The sequence below is a fragment of the Telmatherina bonti genome (assembly GCF_933228915.1).
Source record: "Telmatherina bonti genome assembly, chromosome: 15".
Classification (NCBI taxonomy): Eukaryota; Metazoa; Chordata; class Actinopteri; order Atheriniformes; family Telmatherinidae; genus Telmatherina; species Telmatherina bonti.
Window position 1 is genome coordinate 25,130,573 of NC_136613.1, and position 18,722 is coordinate 25,149,294.

The window sequence follows — 18,722 nt, forward strand, 5'->3', positions numbered from 1 at the left end:
AGTTGTAGGTTAAATTAAGGTTGTGTGAAATCAGGTTGCTTAAATATGGCCTTCGGTGTAGCCTGTTTCCCGTCCCGGGCTAGCCGTGCGGCCACTAGCTTAACCGGCTTTATGACGCCAGGTTGTGTCCTTCCCTTCACGCTTAGAAATGCGCGGTTTGTTAAATGAGCGCTAGCTAGTTAGCCATGGCTCAGATAACTACTGCTACACCACTTATCCTCGTCGTAATCTTTAATATTTAGGAAGGGAAAAAAAATGACCGTACACCTTAATGAAAATGCGCGTTAAAAGCTCCAAAAGTATGCGTTTAGTGTGACGTTAGTTATTCATTGTTTATAAACCAAAACAAATCGGTACATTATAAAACTGATGAGCCATTCAGACCAAACCCAACGGTAATCACGCGATCAACGTTTAGCTTAACTGATAAAGATATTGCTTCATATAGGATCATATGATCAAATAGTAATTATATTGATAATGCGTTAATAAACACGATTAATGCGTCACTGTGTGCGTTGTGTTGCAATGGAAATCCATTCAGATAATCATCCCAACATCCAAAACTGTATCTAAAACAAATTTGTAGTTATTTAACACAGTTCCTCTCTGTGCCGAGGTGAACTGTCAACTACTAATTTCAAAGTATATATATATATATATATATATATATATATATATATATATATATATATACACACATACACATACAGTTGTGCTCTTATTCATACCCTTTCATTAAAGAAGGGGAAAAAACAGCTGCCTGTAAAATGAGCTGAAATTGACTAAAGTAATAATACATTTAAAAAAAAAAAAATGATGAAAATCATTATATTTTCTAATTCTGATTCAACATAAATATTTTTTTTAAAACGCAAACAAATACGATAATTTATTACATATTACATTATTCATAAACTAATATTTTGTTGAACAATCCTTTAATGTTTCTGCTACAGTCAGGTGTTTTCTGTTCCTCTTAGTCAGACTTCTGTAGGTATTTTGTCCCTCTGTTCAACAGAAAAGTACTCTAATTTGTCCAGGACCAATTTATTTGTTTTTTTTTTTTTTTTGTTTCTTTCTTCAACTCTATTAAAACAAAAAAAAAGTGTCTTATCTTACTAAATTATATTTTTGGCAAATTTTTAGTTGTTCCTTTTTAAGTCTCCAGTTATTTGAGTGACTGTTGTAAATTCAGCCTTTTCTTTTATGAAAGGGTATGAGCACATATGAGCACAACTGTATATACACATACATACATACCCAGTGATTTGTATTCTTTTCACAGAAGCCAGTCAAAGGATTTCTATTTGCTAAATTGTACTTTGAAGCAAAAGAATATGAACTTGCAAAAAGGTAAATATCTGACTTCTTTATTTTTGACCACATTACTACAGCCATCCCATTTCATATGGACTGTAATGTTGCATGTTTAATGCTTTTCCTAGACATGTATCAGAGTATCTCAAAGTGCAGGAGAGGGATCCCAAAGCCCATAAATTCCTTGGACAGCTCTATGAGAGAGAAGGAGACATCAACAAGGCTGTTGGATGTTTCAAGGTAAAAGCATAATGTCACATTTTTTTATTTGTTCTAATAGGCATGTCTGTAGTAAGCAAAGCATTCATTCATGGTCTGAGAAAGATAGTGGAAAACATGCATCAATGAGATTTCCTGAAAAGTACACTGACTTTATTTATACATACTTTTTGCACATTCTTCAAAATAAAACAAGAAGATTTCCTGTTATTTTTGCATCCATTAGTTCCTAGTTTTGGGCTATTAAATATGAAGTAAAGTGTCAAAACAATCCTTTGTTCTGATTCAATGTTCACCCAGTAAACTTATATTATTGACCCAACATGGATGAGAAGAATGCTGGAAACTCTGTTTTTTGTGGCAGATAAGATAGTCCTGTAAACAAAAGACAACTAAAGCTGCTTTAGAAAGTGCCATCACAAATCCTCCTGGAGCACTCTTGTCATATTTATTGTCATAGCAGCATAAACCTTAGAGCATCCAAAAAGAAATTTTAAGGGGAAAACTATTTTTTATTAGTTTTCTTCTTAACACGGTAAGCTACTTTTAGACCTTGTATGTCACAGAAATTTAAACTCAAGAGTTGTAGGTTTTTGGAGCTTGTATTAAGGCTGGCATTTTCATCTAACATGTGCTTTACTTTATCTTTACATACTTTAACTTAAGGTGTGGGTTTTTTTTTTTTTTTTTTTTTTTGGCTAATATTTCTCATGCCTATGTTTATGTAGCGTTCAGTGGACTTAAACCCAGCACAGAGAGACCTGGTTCTGAAGGTAGCTGAGTTACTTGTTAGTAAGAGAGAGTCTGACAGCAGAGCAGAGTTTTGGGTGGAGAAAGCTGCAAAGCTATGGCCTGGGAGCCCAGCAATCTTCAACCTAAAGGCAAGTGTCCTGTTTTTTTTTAAAATTTTTTTTTATTTTTCTTACATCTCAAATAATGTCATCTGAATTTATTCAGTACAACTTTAACCTGTACCTTCATCCAAATCTTTAAATTCCAATAATCATCATCTTAAACGTTTCTATCGGTTATGTGTACAGTCCATGAAGGACATGGATGCTAATTAAATGTGAATGCCACGCTGACTCGTGTATCTGTCCCTCTGCACACAGGAACGACTGTTGAGCTGTCAGGGTCAGCAGGGCTGGAACCAGTTGTTCGATCTCCTCCAGGCCGAGCTTGCAGCACGGCCAGATGACGCCCATGTAAACGTTAAGTTGGTTCAGCTGTTCTGTCAGGATGGCCGGCTGGAAGAGGCTGTTAAACACTGCCTGGCTGCTGAGAAAAGGGGCCTGCTGCGCAGCAGTCTGGACTGGTACACTGTGGTGCTGCACACTCTGCAGGTCAGGATAGGTTCTTTATGTTTTTTGTTTAGCATTGCAGCAATATTCAGTTTGTTAGAATATCTTTTACTGAAATGTTTCTGTCTTGTTTAATTAGTTTTTGTTATTCAAAGTTATCAGTTTGATTTTAAAGGAAGTCTCAAGAATCTGTGATTCTTTGTTTCAGGAGTATCTGTCTCAGCCTAACGTCTCTAGCAATGAGAAGATGTTTCGTCGTCTCCAGAGAGAAGTGCTGCTGGCACATTGTAGCTTGCTGAGGCTCACACTGTCTGAGAGCAGTGTGCAGCCAAGCCTTAATGCACTCAGAGGGTAGGTCAGGTTTAATGCTAGAGTTTTCATATACTCTACAAAACAGTTGCATGCACGAAACGAAGTCTTTTCTGCTACGAGTCCATGAGACTCGTCAAAAGATGTGTTCATTATTTTTTTGTGCCTTTTACCTTTTCATCCGTTTTTATTTATTTTATTCATGCTTTAGTTTGGCACATGCATTTTCCCCGCTGTAGGAAACTTTTATCTAAGTTGCTTTTGTTTTTCTTTTGTTTTGTTTTTTAAATTTCATATGCAGTTTTGACCAAGCTATGCAGACCCTGAGCAGCATCGCTGGCCGTCACCCAGATGATCTTTATGAAGTTTTTGTGGAGATGAGAGGTCACCTCTACCTGCATGCTGCAACACTGCTGTTAAAGCTGGCTCAGGATAGGCAGCAGACCTGGAGGGCCATTATTGACCTGGCTGCACTGTGCTACCTGCTGGCATATCAGGTACTAACACACAGCTGACATTAGGTGATCAGTTCACCCAGCTGATCGAGTGGAAAAGAGACAGTTGGCAGATTCATTTGTCAAATCCTAATGCTGAGAGTAAAACAGGAAGTGTTGCAGATTAATCATTTTTTCCTCTCATAGTTTTTGTCTCTCTTCATTTAATTTTTTCATGTTGATACAGAAGTTTATAGATTTCATATCATTCCATGTTTGCTCTGTTTAAATTCACAAGTTTTTCTTTGTATATCTACTTCTTTATTTTAGTTATTGACTTAGGTCCTAAGTTATATGCAGTGCCTCATGTAACTCAGAGCTCATCCATGTTGTTGCTTTCAATGTAAAACAAAAGCTGAGGTCTTCATTTAAAAGTGTTGAAAGCTGCACCTCACTCATTCCATTTTATCATCAATTTATTTGTTTTATTACTAATTTCCTTTTTGCAAATAAAGAGCTCTGCATTTAGGGTGATTTTTTTCTTGTCATTTTATTAGGTACCCAGACCAAAGGCAAAAGTGACCAAAAGAGACCAGTCAGCCCCACAGCTTCTGGAGCTGCTGGCCAATGACCGACAGAGTCAGGCTGGACACATGTTGTTCAACCTGAGCACTGATTCTGCCGCTTTAATCAGAGAGGTCAGTATCTGTTTCTGATTTGGCTAAATTAAGCTTGTGATTTTTTTTTTTTTTTTTTTTTTTTTTTTTTTTAAAGAATTGACATATAAAGTGTATTAGGGCACTGTCATAAACTGATTTTTAGTTCATTTTGAAATGTGCAAGATGATGGGTGGTCTTATTGTGAGAATTACACTGATTATATTTGTGGAAACTGACATCATGACTTTTTTTTTTTTTTTTTTGTGCATGCGTAGGTAGTGGAAGCATTTGGGAACCGCAGTGGTCAGGACTCTCTGTTTGAACTCCTATTGGGTCCACAAGCCTCAGCCGGATCCTCTTTTATTGCCAATGATGACATTCGTTCCATTAGCTCTATGGCTCCAGAGCTCTCTCATCTGGCCAAATGGGACACTGGTACAAAACTTAATAGTAATAATAAAATTACCTTAAGTACTAAAGGTAGCCAGAAGAAACTACTTTTTCTTACTGCAACAACTTTGCTGTATCCTCTCTAGGCTCCATCCTGTTGCACAGTGGTGATCTGCAACATCTGAGTTGGCTGGGGCTGCAGTGGACTCTCCTGGGCCAAAGACCACCCATGCGGAACTGGCTACAGCAGCTTTTTCCAAGGCTAACACTGGAAACATCCAAGCTAGACACCAATGCACCTGAATCAATCTGTCTGCTGGACCTAGAGGTAAGTTGGCATCATACTGGTGTTGGTTTGTTGGGGGACAGCCAAACTTGGCTTGTTGTTTGGTAGGTACTGTTATTATTGTTTATTGTAATTTATTAAATTATGGTAATTGCATAATACTCTGCATCTTATAAAACCCCACTATAAAACAACAAGAAATAAACATTGAAGTTTAATATTTTGTCTGGAGGTGATTAAAAATATTATTCTTTACTGAAGGTTTATGAATGAACATTTAAATAACTGCTCAAAATGTGTAGTTGCTCTGAATTTCTCTACAAATGTTTACCTTTTGTCTGGTTGGATCCATCCAGGTGTTTTTGTATGGTGTGGTGTTCTGTGGCCACTGTCAGCTCCAGGAGACGGCAAAGATTAGCAGCAGCATGAACCAGCAACATCAGCTGCTCTTTGAGCCCCGCTGCCTTCCTCTTCCCCTGCTCCGCCTGTTAACCACCGAAAGACAGAGGGATTTGTGGGATGCCATCTACAGCCTCATTCACAAACGAGCAGCGTGAGTGTCAGTGGTGCTAAGGCGGGACTCAAAGATAAAATATGTGGTGTATTCAGCTCCTGAAAGATTCAAGATAACTAGTGAACTGCTAAAACATTAAATGATTATGCATTTAAAACTTTACCCAGTGAGAGATCGGTCATTTGTCTCAAACCTAAGAAAGCAGCAAAAATCCTTTGCAGCCTTCATGCTTGTAGATGCTAGAAGAGAACCACATTTAACCTCATTGTGAATGTATCCCAAAAAGCCATTTAAAAAGACAGATGTGGCAATAAACTTCATATTTTAGAAGAACAATCAACTATAATTTATGTTTGTTGATCCATTATTTACCTAAAAGTCTTGTCTTTGGATCCTGTTCCAGTCCAGGCACATCAGCCAAGCTGCGGATGATTGTGCAACATGGGTTAAGCACTCTGAGGGCCGGAGAGAAACATGGGCTTCAACCTGCACTGGCAATTCACTGGGCTCAGTGTCTCAGCCAAACGGTATACACCCACACACTCACACACACACACACACACACAAACACACTCTTGTATATACAGTTTACACAATCTTGTTAAGTTCCCAGAAAGAGCGAACAAAGGGTTTGTCAACTGGAGGTTGGGGCTCAGAGCCTGATAACCATTTTTGATACTGATATTATAACATTGTAGCTCTGTCAGAAATAAAAGTTGACCAGTGCATCAAGTTAAGAGAAATTTACCACATGAACATCCTTAGAACAGTTATCTATCGTCACTTTGAATCTTTACTTACTCAGCCAGGTAGTCCATTATTTACGAAGCTGACAGTCTTTTCCACTCTGACAGTCAACTACAACTATGTAGAAACTTTGCCAAATACTTGTTTCTTCACAGCTGCTCCTATCTGTCTCTCAGTCTGCAGCTGTCAAGCAGGATTATGTTTTAAGTGTAGTGTCCGAACAGCCACGTGTTTCCTCCTTAACCATGCTTTGTATTAATGGTATGATTTTTAACAGTCGAAGAAATGGCTGGTGCCAAATGGATGCTGTATATCATAAACATGCTCTCCTCTCTGACATCTGCATGCATTTGTATGTATGTTTAATAACACAGGGTGATGGGGTGAACTCCTACTACGACCAGAAGGAGTACATCGGCCGCAGTGTACACTACTGGAGAGTTGTTCTCCCCTTCTTGGAGAAAATCAAAAACAGACGCAGCATACCTGAACCCCTTGAGCCTCTTTTCAAACACTTTAATTCTAAGGATATTCAGGTTACTACTTTAATCATGTTTTCTCTACAAGTGATATTTTGGATGCAAGTAGTGACAAATCAAGTCATGTCTTGTCTTTATCATGGTGCCTTGAAAATTGTGTGTTTGTGTTGCTTTTCTAGATATCTTCTGTGAAACGTTATGAAGAAGAAGCAAAAATAGCATATGCTGTTCACCTGGACATTGAAGGTAGAACAGAGGAGGCGATTGCCACCTTGGAAAGCATCAATAACATGTCGTCCATTTGGCATTTAGCACAGGTAAATGACCAAAATATAACCAGATAAGACACACTTATTCCTACCAAATCTTTTATAGTGGCTTTTTTTGTCAGTGCTGTTTCGTATAGAGCTGGTGGTGTATTTGGGAAGGGATTGCATTTCTGTTATGACTGATGATGAAGTACCTCACACCACTTGACAACTTTTATTTTTGAATTTGCTAGAACCTGTAAATATTTCATTAGTTACTCCAAATAAAACTTACAAGGTTGTTATTTTCCAGTGTATGAAAATCACTTCTAGACCAGAAAATGTTTTAATTTTAAGAAACACTGATGTTTAACTTGCTCATCTTGACCAGCCTCCATGTGTTTCTTTCCCCGGCAGATCTACCAGCGCTTGTCAGAAGAGGCCAGCAATGGGGTTGAGGAAACCCAAGACAGGTGTATAACTTTTCGGAGAAAGTTCAGGACCTATCTGTCAAAGATCTACAATGCCAATGCAGATGATATTGAAAAAGTGAGTCCAAATTTTGAACAGTACAAGCTCTAAAGGAAGGAAGGAGATATTGTACATTTTCAGAATATAAGCCTGATTAATGGTTTTGGGTTTTTTTTTTTTTCCCCTCTCCTCACACATTAAAGTGTTGGTTTGAGCTCCGTAGTCATTTTCTCCTTTTTGTGTCTCAGCTGCCTGTTTCCATGGAGGAAGTTGTGGACCTTCTGAATGATGTAAACCAGCAGCTGGGGTTGAGTGGGGAGGACATCGATGAAGATGATGAGATGGAGTTGGAGCATCAAAGAAGGCCTGCTCACTCCAGTCCTGCTCATTTGACAGAAACCAGTGCAACCATATCCCACATTAAGTTTTCTACTCCTTCTCCCAACAAAAGCATAATCTCTCCTTCCAAAAGACTGGTAATTGCTCATTTAATTGATTTTCATTGTATTTTTCACTGATTTTGATTGTCCACAAAGATAAGTGATGTTGCATAATTCGTTCTTCAGATATCTCCAAAAACACCCCCCCACTGGGTTGAAGATCAGAAAAGTCTTCTTCAGATGTTGTGTCAGCAAGTTGAAGCCCTGAAGGTCAGAATCTGATTTTATTTTTTTTTATAAGATTTTTACCTTCATTGTCAAAGAAGGCTGAACATGAATAGACTCTTAACCACTGTTACTTTATTTGCTCACAACGTAAATCTTTTTGTAGAACGAGGTTCACGATCTGAAACATAACACATCGGCAAATGGAGGGTCTCCTCATCACAAAATGTATGGAGAAAGCTACAGGGCCGAGGGACTGCAGGAACCCTTTACCCCAGTCCAGTCCTACCATGGAGCTCCCCTAACAGGTCAGTGTGTTACATGGGTCTAAAATGTTTTAAACATTTATATTTTCATCAGTTTGAGTTTTAATTTTTTTTCTTTTTTTTTTTTTTTTTTTCTTTTCTTTTTTTTTTTTTTAATCTCAAGTTGCCACAACAGGGTCCTCTCTTTACTACAACCAGTCTCCTGCTTATAACTCTCAATACCTCTTACACACAGCAGCAAATGTAACCCCCACCAAGGTATTTATATTTATTATTAACTTAAACAAAATATATAAAGTGATTTTTACTTTTTTTTTCTTTTCTTTTTTTAATTATTATTTTTTGTTCACCTAGGCCCCAATGTATGGTGTGAACCGTATGCCACCTCAGCAACATATGTATGCCTACCAGCAGCCCACTCACACACCACCACTACAGGCAGCCCCAACCTGCATCTATCCACCACAAGAACAAGTGTTTGGTGCTCCCCTCCGATTTGAGTCCCCAGCCACGAGTGTGCTTTCGCCATATAGTGAAGAATATTATGGCCAGAGTGTTACCCAACAGACCACCAACCCTTCTCTGCCTGAGCCTGGCTACTTTACGAAGCCACCTGTAGTCCCTGTTCAGCCACCAAAGAGTGTCGAGGGGAAGCCTGTAGACTTTGGGAAGCTCTCTTTCAACCAGCAGGCTCATGCCGAAGTCCCCAGGTTGCCAAGTTTTGGTGCAGGAGCTGCTGCCCAGTCCACACCTTCGACCGCTTTTAAATTCAATTCTAACTTCAAATCCAATGATGGAGATTTCACTTTCTCTGCTTCTCAAGCCAAACACAGTGAAAGCTTGCTTGGTTTACTCACATCAGACTTTCCCACAAAGACAGATGCTGTTCCAGAGAAACCCCCAGCCCAGGAGCAACTTCCCAGCCAATCAAACATCTTCACTTTTGGCAAACAAAATATGACAAGCTTCTCATTTGCTGATAGTGCACAGAACACAGCCGGTGTGAATGTTTTTGGGGAGGTATGCAAACCTGTGTTCGGTTTTGCCCCGCCTACAGCAGAGCAGGAAAGAGCTGTGGAGAGCGACAATGACAGCACGCACCCTGAGGAAGATGAAGATGGGCCCCACTTTGAACCCATTGTACCTCTTCCTGATAAGGTAGACGTGAAAACGGGTGAGGAAGAGGAGGAGGAAATGTTTTGCAACAGAGCAAAGTTATATAGATTTGATGCAGAGACAAAAGAGTGGAAAGAAAGAGGCATTGGCAATATTAAAATCCTGAAACACAACACAAAAGGGAAGGTCCGCCTCTTGATGAGAAGAGAACAAGTCCTTAAGATCTGTGCAAACCATTACATCACTGCTGATATGTTCCTGAAACCAAATGCTGGCTCTGACAAATCCTGGGTATGGAATGCTATCGATTATGCCGATGAAGAGCCGAAGCCTGAGCAACTGGCCATTCGCTTTAAAACGGTGGATGAAGCATCTCTATTTAAAGCTAAGTTTGAGGAAGCCCAGAAAGTAGCAACCAGATCCCCAGAAAAACACACTCAGCAAGAAAGGAAAGAGGAGAGTTCAAAAGATTCAGAATCACTTGCAGCCCAGTTTGCACTTAAAGAAGGGGAATGGGAGTGCACTGTGTGCTGTGTGAGAAATAAACCCGCACATATGAAATGTGTTGCATGTCAATCCCCTAATCCCCAATCTTCATCAAAACCAGACCTTCAGGCAACTCCTGAAACCAAAACTAGTCCATTTACTTTCAAGTTTGGTACCGATTTGCCAAAACCGAGCAGTTCTGGTTCGACATTTACTGGTTTTGGTGCTTTTGGAGCTTCTGTACCCTCCACATTTACATTTGGTGTCAGCTCCTCAAAACCTGCAGACACAGCAACAAGTGCATTTAGTTTTAGCTTCGGGTCACAGTCTGCTAAAAAACCTGGACAGTGGGACTGTTACAAGTGTTTTGCAAAAAACGAGGCCTCTGCAGACAGTTGTGTTTCTTGTAAAACTCTTAAAACTGCAAATAAAGCCACTGTCACACAAAAAGCGCCACCAGCTGTAGATGCGCCAACAACACAGCCCTCTGTTTCTACCGCTGATTCTGGGTTTGGTGCACTGTTTAGCAAGAAGCCCGGACAGTGGGACTGTGATGTGTGTGAAGTGAGAAATGAAGCATCTGCTGATAATTGTGTTGCCTGTAAAAGTCGAAACCCTGCTGCAAAATCAAAAGATGGGGCCCAAGTAAAACCAAATTTATCAGCAGCGCCAGGATTTAGGACTGATTCTTCTGAGAAAGGGGGTCAGTGGGACTGCAATATGTGCCTGGTTAGAAATGAAGTGTCTGCAACCAGATGTGTTTCATGCAATGCTCCCAATGAGAATCCCTCTTTAGAGGCAATGTTTGGCAAGAAGGAAGGAGAGTGGGATTGTGACACTTGTCTTGTGAGAAATGATGGTTCTGCCAGCAAATGTGTAGCATGTCAGACCCCAAATCCCAATTCTAAAAGCACATGCAGTTCTGCTCCCTCAGCCTCCACCTTCAGTTTTACCTTTGGAACCAAGAGCTCATCAAGCCAGCCTGCTCCAACTGGATTTTCAATGCCTTTTGGAGGCAGCAGTACTTTTAAGTTTGGTCAAAACAAAGATGAAAACTCTGCTTCCTCTTTTAAGTTTGAAGTTCCCCAGTCTGCAGCAACTACAACTAGTTCTTCAGGCTTTCCATTCTCGATGCCCCCTCCAGTTGGTGGCTTCAAATTTGGCATTCAGGACCCTGCAAAGGATTCTAGCTCATCTGATGCTGAACCCCCATCAGGGTTGGCCTCCAGCTTTCTTAAGAGCATTGCCGACAAACACAAGGAGAAAGAAAATGTGATGACAACTTCAACGGGCCATATTGATCAGGATCAAAATCCATTAATTGCTGGAAAACCCAATGCTTTCAGTTTTGCAGACTTGGCTAAATCCTCTGGAGGGAACTTCCAGTTTGGACAGAAAGACCCTGGATTCAAAGGTTTTTCTGGGGCTGGAGAGCAAGTTTTCTCAGCATCTCCCACCAAGACAGAAGCTTCAAGCGAACAGGAAGATGACGGGATGTATAAAACAGAAGAAAATGATGACATCCAGTTTGAACCAGTAGTCCAAATGCCTGAGAAGGTGGAGCTGGTAACTGGCGAGGAAGATGAACAGGTCCTGTATGCCCAGCGCATCAAACTGTTCAGATTTGATTCCAGCACCAGTCAGTGGAAAGAACGCGGTGTGGGAATCCTAAAATTCCTGAAAAACAATGCCAATGGGCGGCTAAGGGTCCTGATGAGAAGAGAGCAAGTTCTGAAGGTGTGTGCAAACCACTGGATCACTACCACTATGAATCTCAAACCGCTAGCAGGGTCAGACAAAGCTTGGATTTGGATGGCCAACGACTTTTCTGATGGGGACGCTAACCTCGAACAGTTGGCTGCCAAATTTAAAACCCCAGAGCTTGCTGAAGAGTTTAAGGAGAAGTTTGAGGAGTGTCAGAGACTCCTCCTGGATATCCCCCTGCAAACCCCTCACAAGCTGGTCGACACAGGCAGAACAGCACATCTCATCCAGAAAGCAGAGGAAATGAAATCTGGTTTGAAAGACCTGAAATCGTTTTTGACCGACGAAAAAACAAAGATCAAAGATGATGACACACAAGGAGACGTCACAACCTCCGGTGACATTTCAAGCCTTGTAATAAGGCCTCATGGTGAAACTACTGGACCCACCTTGGAGTGGGATAACTACGACCTAAGAGAAGAAGCTTTAGACGACACGGCTGACTCTTCTGTCTATGCGTCCCCCCTTGCCAGCAGCCCACTGAGAAAGAGTCTTTTCCGTTTTGGGGAATCCACCAGTGGGTTCAGCTTCAGTTTCCAACCAGGCATCAGCCCCTCCAAGTCTCCTTCTAAGCTTAACCAGAGCAGAGCCTCAGTAGGGACTGATGACGAGCAAGACACAACCCAAGACGAAGAGCGGGATGGACAGTACTTTGAGCCTGTGGTCCCATTGCCTGATTTGGTGGAGATTTCTACAGGAGAGGAGAATGAACAGGTAGTCTTCAGCCACAGAGCCAAACTGTATCGCTATGACAAGGAATTGGGGCAGTGGAAGGAGAGGGGCATTGGAGACCTCAAGATCTTGCAGAATTTCAACACCAAGCGGGTGAGGCTAATCATGAGGAGAGACCAAGTATTAAAGCTCTGTGCCAACCACTGGATTACAGCATTTATGAGGCTGGAACCGATGAAAGGCGCAGAGAAGGCCTGGGTCTGGAGTGCAACAGACTACTCTGAAGAAAGGGAGGGTCACATTGAGCAACTGGCTGTGAGATTTAAGCTCCAGGACACTGCAAATGCATTCAAACAAGTCTTTGATGAGGCTAAGGTTGCCCATGACAAAGAGGAACTTATGACTCCGGTGACATTGCGAATCGCTGCGCCACAAGACAGCATAGCAGCAGGCTCTGCAGACCCTGCCACAGCTGTATGTGGGAAAGCGGCTATTGCTGTTCTGGAGGAAACGACAAAGGAACGTACAGAGGCCTCTGCTGAGAGCAGACAATCTGCAGCTGGACCCCAGAGTCCAGTCAACCCCTTGAAGAACGTGGTGTCTCCTCCCAAGTTTGTCTTTGGCACCGACTCTGTCCAGAAGATTTTTGGCACTCCTAAATCTCCGTCAGAAACTTCAACATCTGTATCAGGTGTCAAAGTCCAAGAGTCGGGAGGTCCTGCCAAGAGTCCACTCGCAGCTCCTGCATTCAAAATGAATACAGGTAAGAAGCCCAAAACTGCAAAATATTTTATTTTTTCCTATCTGGCATGAATATTACAGCCTATTTTTATATGTATTTTGTCTGTCTTGTTCCCTCTGCATCTTATTGTTCCATCATTGTAGCACTGATCCAGCTTATTTATTACAACAGACTTTGTATTAAAATGTCACTGTATGTGTGCTCATACACAAGGTATATATGCACCTTTTAACAGTATGTGCAGAAATCGAAAGTTAATGTTTCGCCATTGTAGTGCATTGATCTCAGTACTGGGTCAAGCCACAGTCACAATATTCATACATTTGAACAATTTTGGCATTTTTTTCTGACTTTACCAGCCTCACAATTAGTTTCTCTTCACCCAACAACCCATCATCCTTTAGGACTGGATTTTAGGCTTTTCAAAGATAACCCAATGGCTTTTTGGACCAGCACTTCCACCATCCAATTTGATCCCGCAGGTACTCTAATTACTGCAGTGTGTGTTAACACTTCTCAGCTGTCACCTGGCTGCCCCCTACTACTGCTGCTAGATAAAAAAAAAATAAATAAATTAAAAAATATATATATATATTATTTAATAATAATAACCTGGATGCACAGAGTGGCTAAAACCAGTGGAGCTAATGTGTTGCATGTTCCGTGTGTTGTTGATAATAAGGGGAATATTTTAGAAACAATAAAATGGCACTAATATGATTTATGGACAAAAAGAAAAACATGAATATATATATTTTGCCTTTCTATCTGGCTTTCTGTATATTTTTAAGTACTTTTAGAGTAGCTTTGGTAATTCAGTGTTGCATTTGTCATCTGTTTAGATTTAGATGGCACTTTTTAAAGTTTCATGTACTGAAAAATAACATTTTGTTCTAATAGAAATGCAGATAAATTGTGTTTTGCGGCCACAGTTTTCACTCCTATTCACTCCTGTCCTAAATATATGGGATAATCTGACAACTATCGTTCTGTAATGACCTGGCAGTTTTTTTATGGCTCAAACTTGAGTTTTGAACAGCAGCAGGAGGCACATCAGTAAAAGTTAAATGCCATCTGAAAGGTGAGCTGAGAGTGGAGGCTGTTCTTTCAGAGAGGCATCCACCATGCAAACGTCACAGGTGCCAATTTTAGTGCTGGATGTGTAGCAACAGTATGAAATGTAATTCCCTGCCTGGTAAGAGTTCTGCCAGTGATTCGCACATCAGCAAAGGCTAATTAGAGGTGAAGCTCAGGTATTTGTGCTCTTTAATGTGTCCAACAATAAGTGGTGTGGTCTATCAGGGGGGGAAAAAGGTATTATAAAGAATTTTTAATACGATTGTTTCAATGCATGCTATTCGCTGCGTCATGCATGAGATTTTTTTTTGTTGTTGTGTGCGAGTGTTTCTAACCCTTTTGGTTATAAACGCCAAAATTTACTTGATACTTTGCTGCTTGTTTAATTATTTTGCTTCTGTCCATCATCAGGTTCCCCTCAGGCAGGAGGAGGTGGCTCAGGGTCAAACGAGGACTCTGAGGTAGAGGTTGTGTACATCAGGGAACCCACTGCCGAGCAGGCAGCTTTAGCAAGGAAACTTTTGCTGCCTCTCACCTTCTTCTGCTACAAGAATGAACCAGACTACACCAGCGACACTGAAACTGATGGTAAGGCAAAAGGGTGTGACACTCAGCATTCAAGCGTCATAACCATTGTGGGTTTTACTTTCAACTCATTACATTTTAAACTTGGATTAATTGTCTCAGAAATGGTTGGGCCGTGTTTTATGAGTTTGCCATTAGCTTGTTTTATTTAACCAAAATGGGTTGCTGTTGTCTCTTACTCTGGCAGTTAAGCATCACAATGAAAAGCTCCTAAATATGTGAAAGTGTGTTTAGGACAGAATCCATTTTAAGTTTCATCAAGCAAATGCTTTTAAAGGAATTACATGTGAAATTTGTTTTGGTCTTTCAGATGAAGGCTATGAGTCAGCAGTGAGAGCTTTAAATGGAAAGCTGTACCCTGATCCTCCTGCGGCTGCAGCTGCAGCTTGTGCTGATGGCAAGTCTCAAACTCTTCCTCACCTGAAATCCATTATTTAGCTCACATTGAGAATCCTTAAATGATCTTTAGATTAAATAAATTGCAATTTGCTCCATTTTCAGCATAACTAAGTACATAAAAATCATTCACATCTGCACGTGATGCTCATCACACATCCTAGTCCTTCTATCACATTAAACTTGTCTGTGCTGCATTCAGAGCTAGACTGCCAGGTTGTATGGGAGAAGAAGCCAACACCAGAAGAGGAGGAGAAGGCAAAGAGCCTGCAGCTTCCTAATACGTTCTTCTGTGGCCTGAGCACTGCAGACAGCGACCCGGACCAAGACAAGCCTGAAGACTTTGAGACAGAAGTCCGCAAAGCACAACAAGATCTGGTAAGGCATACAGCGCTTGAGAGTGCTGAGTTGCTGCAGATAATTTCTACAGACATGCACATCTCACTGACAGGAATGTGATTAAATGGAACGAGGAGTTATGTAAGTTTTATTTGTGTCAGGTTGCTGAGTTAAACACAGCCCAGGAGGCCGCAAGCAGTCCAGCAGAAGACCAAGGAACTCCAGCCTCAGACTTGTCACCCAGAAGTACAGAGGTTGATGAGCAGACTTCAGACCAGCCAACAGAGACTCTCAGGGAAACTCCCGTCAGCAGCTCTCCTATTGACCTGTCGACCAGGAAGAGTCAAGAGCAGGAAGTAAGCGCAGTGACAGATGCCGCGGCTTCGACTGATGCCGCGGCTTCGACTGATGCCGCGGCTTCGACTGATGCCTCCGCCGCGGCTTCGACTGATGCCTCGGCTTCGACTGATGCCTCCGCCGCGGCTTCGACTGATGCCTCCGCCGCGGCTTCGACTGATGCCTCCGCCGCGGCTTCGACTGATGCCTCGGCTTCGACTGATGCCTCCGCCGCAGCCAGTCAAGGTTTAAAAAACAAAAACTTGGGTTTGGCAGAAATTACAGTCTTGGTCAGAATTTGTTAGATTGAGGAAACAGTTCTATTAGTCAGACAGGGTCTGATAAATTTAGAACGGGTGTCCAAAGTCGGTCTTTTACAGTAATATTTTCTACTTTTTACTTATTCATGGGGTAGAGATCATATATTTTCCTTTTTAGACTTGTTGAAAATATAATACATTTTGTTGGCCTATTTGCATATGTCGCTGAGACAATGCATACCAGACTGAATTTATTCCGGATCTATTGTCTTTGTTCCCATTGCTACAGACTCCTCCACCTTTGGCTTCAGCTCCATTGCGGGATTTTCTTTTGCGGACTTGGCCAAAAGCACAGAGGGATTTGCATTTGGAAAGCAAGGTTGGCCTTAAATCAGCTTTACTTAAAACTATTGTTTTGATGAGTTAAACAGAAATAATGTAATTTTATGTTCCAATTCTTTATTTAGACTCCGATTTCTCATGGGCAAATGCTGGAGCTACGGTATTTGGGTCTGCTGTGTCCTCTGAACCTAAAAACAACGGTGCGGAGGAAGGAAGTGATGAAGAGGAGACTTCTAACAATGAGGACATCCACTTTGAGCCAATAGTATCGCTTCCTGAGGTACTTTGCCCCTTTTTTAATTTCTTCTTTTCATAATTGGCTGTTTTGAGGACCAGCACCTCATCTTCCGAGCATTATGTGTCTTTCAGGTGGAGACTAAGTCTGGAGAAGAAGACGAGGAGATCCTGTTTAAGGAGCGGACCAAGTTGTATCGATGGGACCGTGATCTCAGCCAGTGGAAAGAGCGTGGCATCGGTGACATAAAAATCCTGTTCCACCCCAGCAAGCATTTCTACCGAATCCTAATGAGAAGGGATCAGGTACTGAGGGTGTGCGCTAACCACACAATCTCACACACCATGGAGCTTAAACCCATGAACGCCTCGGCTAACGCACTCGTCTGGACTGCCACCGATTACTCAGGTATACATCTGTTCACATATTACTTATTTACTCTCTCTACATGTGTACCAATGTCTTTCTGATGGTCTCATCTGCTCCTCTGTTGTTGTTTTTTTTTTTTCCTCCTCTAGACGGTGATGGAGTTGTGGAACAGCTGGCGGCCAAATTCAAAACCCCTGAGATCGCTGAATCGTTCAAGAAGATCTTCTGCGAGTGTCAGAGCCGCATGGGTCAAACCAGCGTCGATGCCTCATGTGTCTTGTCACCACAGATGTCCAGAGTCCAGGAGCATTCCAGAGAAACGAACCCACTGGTGTTCCTTAAAGTGGCTGCTGATGACCAGCCACTGGGCACCATCACCATTGAGCTTTTCTCCCATATTGTTCCTAAGACAGCAGAGAACTTTAGGGCTCTCTGCACCGGGGAGAAAGGGTTTGGGCTGCGGGACTCCATCTTCCACAGGGTCATACCAGATTTCATGTGTCAGGTGAGTGAGTCTGTTGGGTGGGGGTGGGGCTGGGGCAGATCTATAGATTACTACTCAAAAGTACAAAATAAATATCACAGTTGAAATGAGTATTGTTGCTTTTCTGGACAATACAAAGTTACAGGCGTGTTTCAAAGTGGGTTTACATGTATACACTTTGCAGCTGTACCGTTGATAATGTGTTTGCCTCGTGCATTTCAGGGTGGTGACATCACCAATAACAATGGCACAGGCGGCAGATCCATCTACGGCAGCGCGTTCGAAGATGAAAACTTTGATGTCCGGCACACAGGTCCTGGGATCCTTTCGATGGCCAACCGCGGCCGTGACACAAACAACTCGCAGTTCTTCATAACCCTGAAGAAAGCAGAGCACCTGGACTTCAAACATGTGGCTTTCGGATGGGTACGAGACGGCATGGATGTGGTGCAGCAGATGGGAGAGCTGGGCACAAAGGGAGGCTCTCCCACTAAGAAGCTGGTCGTCACAGACTGTGGACAGTTGTAGCTCTTACTGCTCAGTTTAGGTGAAATGGAAAACTCACAGGATTTTAGATAATTATGTGTTCCACTTGCAGTATCCATCCTTCTATTGAAGCTGAAAACAGGTCCAGACCCTCTATCACTCAGACTTGCTGCCAATTGCGCGGAATCTGCTATTATTTTGCGGTCCTGTGATAGGAAGCAGTATAGAACAAAGTGAGGCTGCTTTTGGAGCAAGTGTTGTGTATCCTTTGCACTCTCATCAGTCAATAATTTCTGATGTTGATTTTGTGTATAATTGTACATGAACTACTTTTTAATGTTTTTGTTTTCATTTGTGTTTTATTTGAATGTGCTGGTCCTCTGTAAGTTTCACTCTGGAATGTCATATTTCCCTTTCTTTGAAGGAGTCTTAAATGTAGTTGAAAAGCAAGCTTTATAATTGAATGCACCAAATGGTTGTCTACCATGCCCCCTGCCTTCCAAAATGCTGCCTTTGGTTCAATTTTTATTGTAAGGCATCCCTCTTCATTTTTTTTTCTTTATGTATTTGCAGTGGACATAACAGGACTTCATATCTGCCCTCTTATACTGAAGTCCCTTTGTTGTTTGCTCATTTGAAAAAGGGTGTCCAGATGACTACACTTGTAGTTTGACCTTTACAGAAGACATCCATTAACATGTATAGATTGAGATTATCACAATAAACACTGAAATGGTGCTTGTTGTACCAAAATATGCTGAGAAATAAAGTTGCTTTACAAGTAA

At 41.5% G+C, this 18,722-nt stretch overlaps 1 protein-coding gene across 3 annotated transcripts in view; it reads left to right on the top strand.

The window, feature by feature from the left end:
- ranbp2 (RAN binding protein 2) overlaps positions 1 to 18,722 on the top strand; it is a 19,022-nt gene extending 300 nt beyond the window's left edge. The window contains exons 2-31 of one of the 3 annotated variants that reach the window (XM_079254152.1): positions 1,289 to 1,356; positions 1,449 to 1,560; positions 2,268 to 2,420; positions 2,652 to 2,882; positions 3,049 to 3,191; positions 3,451 to 3,646; positions 4,141 to 4,281; positions 4,518 to 4,677; positions 4,779 to 4,960; positions 5,275 to 5,471; positions 5,836 to 5,959; positions 6,554 to 6,715; positions 6,838 to 6,975; positions 7,324 to 7,455; positions 7,626 to 7,853; positions 7,944 to 8,027; positions 8,149 to 8,290; positions 8,412 to 8,506; positions 8,603 to 13,049; positions 13,433 to 13,510; positions 14,517 to 14,693; positions 15,001 to 15,087; positions 15,289 to 15,464; positions 15,587 to 15,799; positions 15,860 to 16,007; positions 16,311 to 16,400; positions 16,489 to 16,643; positions 16,733 to 17,006; positions 17,117 to 17,472; positions 17,674 to 18,722. In XM_079254152.1, coding sequence (XP_079110278.1) covers positions 1,289 to 1,356; positions 1,449 to 1,560; positions 2,268 to 2,420; positions 2,652 to 2,882; positions 3,049 to 3,191; positions 3,451 to 3,646; positions 4,141 to 4,281; positions 4,518 to 4,677; positions 4,779 to 4,960; positions 5,275 to 5,471; positions 5,836 to 5,959; positions 6,554 to 6,715; positions 6,838 to 6,975; positions 7,324 to 7,455; positions 7,626 to 7,853; positions 7,944 to 8,027; positions 8,149 to 8,290; positions 8,412 to 8,506; positions 8,603 to 13,049; positions 13,433 to 13,510; positions 14,517 to 14,693; positions 15,001 to 15,087; positions 15,289 to 15,464; positions 15,587 to 15,799; positions 15,860 to 16,007; positions 16,311 to 16,400; positions 16,489 to 16,643; positions 16,733 to 17,006; positions 17,117 to 17,472; positions 17,674 to 17,979 — 9,195 coding nt within the window. In that variant the 3' untranslated portion in view covers positions 17,980 to 18,722. Of the gene's footprint in view, positions 1 to 1,288; positions 1,357 to 1,448; positions 1,561 to 2,267; positions 2,421 to 2,651; positions 2,883 to 3,048; positions 3,192 to 3,450; positions 3,647 to 4,140; positions 4,282 to 4,517; positions 4,678 to 4,778; positions 4,961 to 5,274; positions 5,472 to 5,835; positions 5,960 to 6,553; positions 6,716 to 6,837; positions 6,976 to 7,323; positions 7,456 to 7,625; positions 7,854 to 7,943; positions 8,028 to 8,148; positions 8,291 to 8,411; positions 8,507 to 8,602; positions 13,050 to 13,432; positions 13,511 to 14,516; positions 14,694 to 15,000; positions 15,088 to 15,288; positions 15,465 to 15,586; positions 16,008 to 16,310; positions 16,401 to 16,488; positions 16,644 to 16,732; positions 17,007 to 17,116; positions 17,473 to 17,673 lie in introns of all 3 variants that reach the window. The other 2 variants (XM_079254151.1, XM_079254153.1) reach the window with 2 other exon arrangements.